This window comes from Scleropages formosus, chromosome 20 (assembly GCF_900964775.1).
Source record: "Scleropages formosus chromosome 20, fSclFor1.1, whole genome shotgun sequence".
Classification (NCBI taxonomy): domain Eukaryota; kingdom Metazoa; phylum Chordata; class Actinopteri; order Osteoglossiformes; family Osteoglossidae; genus Scleropages; species Scleropages formosus.
The window spans coordinates 18,374,399-18,383,525 of NC_041825.1; the positions used below are offsets into that span (position 1 = coordinate 18,374,399).

At 40.5% G+C, this 9,127-nt stretch overlaps 1 protein-coding gene across 1 annotated transcript in view; it reads right to left on the reverse strand.

The window, feature by feature from the left end:
* LOC108939989 (endonuclease V-like) overlaps positions 1 to 6,931 on the reverse strand; it is a 43,574-nt gene extending 36,643 nt beyond the window's left edge. Inside the window, exons 1-4 of the mRNA XM_018761719.2 lie at positions 6,803 to 6,931; positions 1,745 to 1,916; positions 673 to 807; positions 117 to 156 (exon numbers count right to left, since the gene is read on the reverse strand). Coding sequence (XP_018617235.1) covers positions 117 to 156; positions 673 to 807; positions 1,745 to 1,916; positions 6,803 to 6,846 — 391 coding nt within the window. The 5' untranslated portion in view covers positions 6,847 to 6,931. The remainder of the gene's footprint in view (positions 1 to 116; positions 157 to 672; positions 808 to 1,744; positions 1,917 to 6,802) is intronic.
* Positions 6,932 to 9,127: the final 2,196 nt, after the last annotated feature.

The following is a 9,127-nucleotide window of genomic DNA, read 5'->3' on the forward strand; positions in this document are numbered from 1 at the left end:
GAGAGGACAGAGCAAAATTAATAAAATAAAAAAAAAAAATCTGATAAAGCTGTAATATTACACAATAGAACCGAGTACAAGCCCTGCTGTGCCTTTGGGCTACTCTCCAAACTCACCTCTGTAGTGAAACAATCCATTTCCATCCACAAAGACAACCTTTGGGAAAACAGAAGACAATTTTTTTTTTAATAGACTCTTGGTGTTGAATGCTGATTTCAGCTCCTTCTTAAATTGGGTCTTACAGAATAACTAACTTCAATGACAGCCATGAAAAATGCTATGTGACAGATTATACTATGTGTGATGTCTCGCAACTACATCGTAAGCATTTAAGTCAGCAGGTACCATAGGACAGCATGTACTATAGTGCTGTAAGACAAAGAATACTAAAATGGAAGATACTGGTTCAAATGAATGGTACTGCTTTAAAGTCCAGGAGGGGTCTGAATTACCTGAATTGCTCAAGTGAATTGCCCAGCAGTATAAATAGGCTGCTCTGTAAAAAAGTGTCAGCCAAGTGACAAAATAGGTTAAGTATACTGGCTGATGGCGGTAAAGCCTCGTGGGCGACACTACAGCCATTGTGTTGATGCTCTTAGGGGCACCAGTGTTGCTATTTGCATACTCTGATCATGAGAACTGAAAAGGATGCAGTGATGGCCAACTCCTGACCTGAGGCATCAGGCTTGGCTGTTTCGTCTTCAGTCGCTGCAAAGCCTCAAGCAGGAACGGCGTCTCCCGGAAGGCCAGGAACCCAGCAATATAAGGGGTAGTGAGGGTCACCATCTGGCTGTCTTCATACAAGAGCTGGGAAAGGGCAGATTATAGCTCGCATAGCTGCTGCTTCTGTATAGCACCACTGATGCCACTGGGAGGATTGCTCTTAGTAGAAAACAGATCAGTAATCCAAAAGAAAGCAATACAAATGTAAAGGGACAAATTTCTACAACCTGTTAATTAAACAATAACTTTCATTATTTTAAGCATTGGCAAGACAGTGCATTGATTTGATTTTACAGACTGTTGAACTACAGCAGTATTCTAACTGACAGTAATTCATGAAGCAAGAACAATTAATCTTACTCCTGGGTTTTATGTTTTCTCTTTCAGTCAAAGATAAATTCAAAATACTGTTATTTTCACACACACAGACACACACACACAGACTGAAACTGCCTGTCCCAAGCAGGGTCGCAGTGAGATGGAGCCTAACCCAGCAACACAGGGCGTAAGCCTGGAGGAGGAGGGGACACACCCAGGACGGGACGCCAGTCCGTCACAAGGCACCCCAAGTGGGACTCGAACCCCAGGCACAGGCCAAACCCTCCATGCCACCGCGCCCCCCTACTGTTATTTTCTTCAGAAATATGAAAAAAACAATTGTATAAAATTTGGCCTTGTGTTGTATATTAAGCCTATAAGAGCACTGTCAAACTAAAACAGCCGGTTTGCTTGCCCTCACTCCCAAAACTTTAAAATATATATATTGCAAATTTTGCTGAGGCCAGTAAATACTGTCCTTCACTAAAAATGTGGGATGGTGTTACATGTAGTTCATCTCACTGTGGAAAAGCAGAGAATTAACAAGTTCAGAGTCTAATAATATTGGACTTTGCACTGATCCACAAACAACAAATTTACCATTAATGGGACAGCACAGTTCAGTGGGATACACTATTTCCACTTGAATGATTTCAAGCCATGTGTCCAGAACTACACTTCACAAGAATGCACAAAGACTTACCTCCAGCTGAGGGTAGCTGAGAACTACCAGCTGAGCACAGGCATTGACCTCATCTCCCTTGATGAAGGACAAATCCACACCCCCCACTCTCTCCAGCCCTGCAAAGCCACTTGTCTGTTGCCACTCCTCCGTGTCGCCCTCCACCAGCTGCTGCTTCAAGGCATCCTGCTCTCTGGGCAAATGCAATGGGCATTACTCACTCCAAGTGGCCATTAACCACATCAGTCTTTCTCATTACTGCTGAATGAAAACTAAGGGGCTTGGTTCCATCTTCAGAGAGAACAGGTTATGTCATGTCATCCACCACATAAAGTGACTCAGACATTCTCAATAGACCTCCCATATCCTTTAACAACACTTTGCTTTAAAGAAGAAGAGCCTGTCACAGAAAATGACTTCTTTATATAGCATACACCTAAAGTCATATGTTACACTTACACTTAGACTTATAATATAAACTGGCAACAACAAAGCAGGAAAAAAATGCGTACATGGCAAACAGTCCTTCCCTATATACAGAGTCCTTGTTTTTTGAAATACGGATGAAATCAGATGTCCGTTCATAACTTGATTTACATTTATTCATTTAGCAGATGCACATCTCATAGAAACTACAATGTGTGCATTAGAAACATAGATGCAGATTCTTAAGTGCAGTTCAGTTTGTTTCTTTTCACCATATGAACCAATGTCCATCACACAAGTAGCTGCATAAAACTCTCTGAATAGCCACTATTCCTGATCACCTTCGTAGTAATATACTGTGTGTATATATATATACACATGTGGAGGTGTGGGGGGTCTGAGTCCTGCTTGGGGTGCCTTGTGATGGACTGGTGACCTGTCCTGGGTGTGTCCCATCCCCCTCCACCCTTGCGCCCTGTGTTGGTGGGCTAGGCTCCGGCTTGCTGCGACCCCACTTGGGACAAGCGGTAGTTGACAATGGATGGATATATGTATAAACATTTACGTAAGGATTTGTTTGTATGGCCAAATGCTAGCAATATCAAAAAATGAATATCAGGTGTACCTCAAAGTTCTGTTTTGTTCTCTCTCTATATAGTATATAGGTATATAGTATATACTGTATTTCAATTTCGTGTTTATTTGAAAAAGATTTGGTGATTTTTTTTTCCATAAATGGTTGTTAAGTTTTGGGGCTCAGGAGCACACAAAAATTAATACTATTCAAACTAATTGCATTTCCATCCGAGTTACAGGTATACCAGAGGCCTGAGGAATGTTTTACCTTGGCAAGTTGGGGAAGGACTGTATATATGTATAACTGACTGTGATATCAGACTCTATAAACATATGTATTGACTCATTCAGCAGATGCTTTTCTCCAGAGAACAATGAACCCAATGCAGTATTTAGCTGACAGTTTTTTTTTATCCAAGGTGACTTACAATATAATATACCCTACCTTACAATCAATCACTCATCTGTATACACCACAGCAACACACACTACGGGGAATTCAGAGTCACTGATTCACTTAAAGACATCTTTGGACTGCGAGAGGAAACCCATGTAAACAGGGAAGAACATGTAGACTTCACAGAGTTTCAGAGGGGATCAAATCCACGTTCTCTTGCACCGCCCAGGTACTATGAGATAGCAGACCTGGAAACTGTTGGGTCAAACCCTAAGTGGGTTACGGTTTAACGTATGCACCAGCAGAAGAAAAAGCACCAACCTGTGTAAACATGTAAAACTGTAAGCTGCTTCAGGTAAAACTGCTGTTTGAACAACTGAAACTGTACTAAAGCAGCAGATACCCTCAAAAAAACATATCTCTGACTGCACTGTAGCTGTCACGGACTCTTAACTATAGTGATTTCATTCTGCTGATTCTTAGTCACAGCTCTTGTGACTAAGAAATTGATTAACTTCACATCATCTTACAGACTTTTTCCTTTTTTTTTTATCCTTGAAGAAGTGAGCTGGTTAGTCAGGAACGGGTTGTGCTGTGAATAGTTTAGACTGTACCTATAGAAAACAGCAAACATACACACAAGGACCATGACAGAACCCCGAGAACCCTGGACCTAAACCCAAAAATGTGTCTTTGGTAAACCACTTCCAGGAATCAGAATTTATTGCTCAAGAAATGATTAACGATTCTTTCCAGCATTACCTCTCAACAGTTTCCCTACTGAGAGGAAAAACATCAATAACAGTTTTTGAACACATGCTTGCCAGAGTATGTTGTACTCAACATCAAACTGTCTGGTTGTAAAAATAAAACAAAAACCATTGCAAACTGTATTTTCATCGGTGTGTTAAATAATGTGGGGGAGCAGTCAGAGACCCAAAATAAAGGTGAGCAGCAAAGCATCAAGACAGAGTGCCATCTTCCACTTCTTTTGCCAAAGCCTCCCCAGTGGGAAATGGGAACATAATGTGAAATTCTAGAAGCATCAGCGTGACCCTCACAACAGATTATTAAATCATCGATCCGGTAGCGCTTGGCAGAACTCCGCTGCTCTTCTGGCAGGGTGGTTTCTTTCCCCACAGGCTTAGAAGAAAGGTCTCTCAGCATCCTCTCTGCACCCCAGGTCTTGCCATTAACATAAATTTTGAGATGCTGCTGCAGTTTTTTCACTGCCACTGAGGCTCATTTGCTGTGGACTGACAGCCAACAACAAACCAAAACACTCTGACTCATTGGTGCATTAGAAATAAGTCAAAACTATTAAAAGAGATTCTTTCATAGCTGCACTGTGATCCACATGCACTGAATGAGGGAACACATACTAAGAGAAGCACGGATATTACATGGGTCAAAATGCAGACTCTTTGGTATTTACGATTCATTAACAAAATATTTCCAAACAATCTTTTGTTTTCTGGTAATAAAACATGCATACTATGTTAGAAGATCAACGCAATGATTTTTCAGAGTAACCAGTGTCACAGAACTCTGGTATATGCATCCGAGGTTCATATCAAACCAAACATGTAGGCAAATGAATTCTTATAGTGGCTCTGGGGGGAGGAAAATAAAACTTAATGAAAGAGCCTAGATGAAGGCTGATCTGAATTTAGCTTGAGGGGACACATTTTTTTCAGAAAACAGTAATATCATATTGATGTATGTAAATTAGTTTACTGGCTAACTGTAAATACACTATTACTGGAATGCATTACATGAGAATTAAATTTAGTAGAGGAAAAAATTAACCGAAAAGGAAATCGTACAGTCATAAGATGGAAAATTCAATACCATGAAATGTTTGCTGCTGTCACTGGCAAATTAGCAGTGAATAAATGTTTTATACTGAAATGGAGTGTTACTCTATGTGAGACTGTACCGTGTGTTCTGACCGTGAGATGACAAGGATGTGTGCAGAGGAAAGGGAATTACTTTGCAGTCTTTCTCTGGGAAAACTATGCCCTGGTCTGTACTTAAGGTGGCTAAGTGCATGAAGGAGAAAACAAAACGCAAGTAAATCAAGCTTTTTACATCCCACTTAACGGAAAAGGTTCACTTTTAACATATAAAGCAGAGAAAGAATAGCGAACAAGAGGGTGTTCAGCTCCACTGATTTTCTCCTAGATTTAAGTCTAAAATGACAAGTAACATTAATTATGCTTTTGTGTGAAGTAATTTAGAATGTCATGTTTGTATCCTGAGCTACTTACAATTATGTACCAACTTATACCACTGAGCCATTTTTACTGCAGCAACTCAGGGTTAAGTACTTAGATCAAGGGTACTACAACAGGGGGAAAGATTGGACCCAACGTCCTTCGAGTGCATGGTGGCAACCTTAACCACTACACCACCTGCTGGCCCCTACCAATATAACATCTCTTTGACTGATATCTACTGCAATTCTACATCACTTTCTCCTCATTTTTTTCTTTGGCAGCGAGGCGGTGCAGCTCGTAGCGCTGTTGTTTCACAGCGCCTCTACGATGCAAGAGGGCGTGGGTTTTACCCCCGCTCGGTTTGTGCGGAATTTGCATGTTCCTCCAGCTCGCAGACATCTGTTTCAAGCGAATCGGTGATTCTGACTGCCCGTAGTGTGTGTTGCTCCAGAGCGTGAATGAGCCATTGACCATAGCGTAGTGTATCTGGCAGTGTAAGTTACCCTGTATGAAGGTGTCAGCCCAATACTACATAGTATTCACTGTTAAGTCACTTGGAGAAAAGTACTAAATGAGTAAAGAGATTAGGATGAAATGTTTGGCTTCTGAATGTCCCTATAGGATCTTGGCCCTCCTACATTACACTAATTTGTCTGTGTAAAAAAAAAAGCAGTTCTACAAAAAAAAAAAAAAAAAAAAAAAAAGTAAGGCTCACAATTACCTCAGGACTGCAAAACAAAAGTGGTACGGAAAAGTAGGCAAGAAGTCGCACAGCGACATTAATTTGATACTGTATAATCAAGAGAATTAGATTTGGGCATAAGGGTTTTCATTCAAAAAAAAAAGTTTTTAAAATAATTGGGTAAAATTTAATCGGCCCCATCGATCATGGCATGGCATGGCATGAAGCTCGCGCTCACAGACTTCTTCGCCCACCTCCCCTTTTAGGTCGGATTTAAACTTTTCTCCCACTTTAACTCATTCATGAATTTTCGATAGCAGACATATTATAAGTTTGTATGACCGCGATATGTTAAAGAAAGGTAAAGTGATGATGTGCATGATTATCCCACTTTTCACTCATCCATTTCCTTCGGACGCTTCAGCGGTGTCACGTGCACATCACGTGGCTGAACCGAGGCGTCCAATGAGAGCACAGATCTACTAACCGCAGGTCTACTACGTGTCACGTGTTCACTCTTCCTGCAGCGCACAATATGACTGCGAGAAACCGAGCCAGTCCAAATACCTCGGGTCTCAGCCAAAGAGCCACGTGTGAAAACAGCTTTAATTTAACTTTTGAACCAGAGCTGGAAGCACAGAAATAAAAAAAAATAAAGACAGCTGAAGAACACAGACCCTTCAGACTTTGGCATGCAGTCTAGAAACAGTATGGTTGAACAGCTGCTATTCTGTGAAGACGTATGATTGGTCCGCATTATGAAATGCTTTGTCTCTAACCTCTCCCACTTCTTGATCAGTTCTTCTTGCGGGAGAACCGACATTAGGCAGCCAGGTGACGCTCGAAGACACAATAATCCTTGTTATTGGTTGCACTGAAACTCTCTCTTCCGTAAACTAAGCAAGGTTTTTGAGGCGAACTACGGGTGCGTGTCAAACACCATTTTCTATTGGCTATCGGTCTGAAGAACCCGCCTCTTAACGTGTGATCGACACTCGTATTGACCATACAGAATCCCTATACAAACCTACAGTATGGTCAATATGAATGTCGATCACGCGTCAAGAGGCGGGTTCTTCAGGCCGGTAGTGCTCAGCGCTCCAGTAGGTCGTATAAACACTAACAAAAGGAAAAAAAGGTGGTGAAAAGACGGAATGGTGACAAAATCAACGAAGTGTGATTGCTCTTTCTGTTGCCCTTATAGTTCATTTTTATCACTCTAATCCGTGTGAATGAGGAATAAGAAGCCAAATCAAGAAAATGTAGGTTTAATAAAATCGTGTCAGATTCTTATGATGAGGTGTTGTAAATCAGAAACTCAGACAAAACTAAACTGGGACCTCAAGTCATGACTTGAAGTCCATTTTCTATATAAAAATTAATGAAAGCTCAATACATGTTAATTATTCATGGGTTAGGTTTATCAGATAAATGCGTTTACAGGCAGTGCCTGGGTTACGAACATCCGACTTACATACAACCTGTAGTTACGAACCACCCCCTTCCTGACCAGAAGTTGATTTTTTTTTCGTGCCCTTAAGTATCAATCAAATGAAAACGTCATAATTAAGTCTATTATATTCAAAATTCAAGTTACATAAAATGGTTTGTAAAAACAAACAAGCGCTACTTGCCAAGTGCATCAAAACATTGCGCGTCTACAGCGGTTTGTCGGCCCGTGAGCCCGAGTTAGGACGGACTTCCTTCTTTTCCTGTTAACAGCGTCTCATGTGTTACTGGATTTGGCTTAATTTTTTTTTTTGTTTTTACTCTCCTAACCATGGCATCAAAGCGTAAATATGATGTAAGTGATGGTGATGCATCCAAGGAAGCAGATCACGACAGAAACTAAAGTGGAAAAAATAACGCGAAAGGTGAAACGCCAATGAACATTAGGAAAGTGAACAGTAAAGTTTCTTTAACGTTTTGAGCACACGCACACACTCTCTTTCGCTGAGAGAGAGCACTCGGCTATAAAAGACACTTCTCAACCTCTTTCCAGTTGCGGAATCTCGCTCTAGACAACCATCCCCTCTGCGTTCTCAAACCGACCTCGCTTTGGTCTTCCAAGTCCTGTCCTTCATTGTTCCCCAGTCCCGTTCCACGTCTCTCTGATAACTACCGCCCACCCTGTCCCTCGACCATGAATTTGGATCCTCACCCATGTTCAGTTCGCCCATCCCCGACCACGAGAATAACTATAGTCCTTTGATTCTGAATCACTTGGGTCCAGTCTCCTCCGTGTCCTCTGTTCGTCATGACAGTTCTAACATTTATCTATCTATATCTCCATTATAAATACTGTAGTTACATTGTATTATTATTGTTGTTACTGTTTTTTTAGTATTATTACATTGTATTATTGTTAAAGATGTTTTAGTGTATCCAGAAGTGTTTCTTTAATGTTTTTTATGCATAGAAAGGTACACAATGTAGAAATAGTAAGACAAACATTTGACAAACTGACATTAGATACCGACTTACGTACAAATCTGACAGACTGAGGACACAGAACTTGTTCGTAATTTGAGGACTGCCTGTACAAGAAAAAATTTTTTGCAAGATCTCGTGTGTATTAAGTGCCAAAGGAATGTAAAAAAGGATAACATAGGAAGAACATACTAAAAAGTGTTTGACCTTAAATCCAGACTGAGTCTTATTTGCATCTGAGGACAAAGAAAGCTGCAGGTGTGAAACCATCACATAAACATGTGCAACGTTCATCATATGGTCGCTTTCAGTTTGCAGTCAAAAATGTCCTTATTTAAATGCCCTATAGGTTATTTATATTTACATTTATTCATTTAGCAGATGCTTTTCTCCAAACCGACATACATCTCAGAAAATACAATGTGTACATTACATTAGCAGACTTAGATACAGATGATTCTGAAGTCTATTTTATATATAAACATTTACATTACATTACAGGAGTAGGTGGGTGAAGGTTTATCCATTGTTGAACAAGCATGATCTCAAAATTATAGAGCAGGAACATCTACATATTACACGAGCTTAATAGATCATGGCCAAAGTGAGTCCGGCAGAGGTGAGTTTTAAGACCCTTTTTAAATATGGACAGAGACAGAGATATGATTATCATC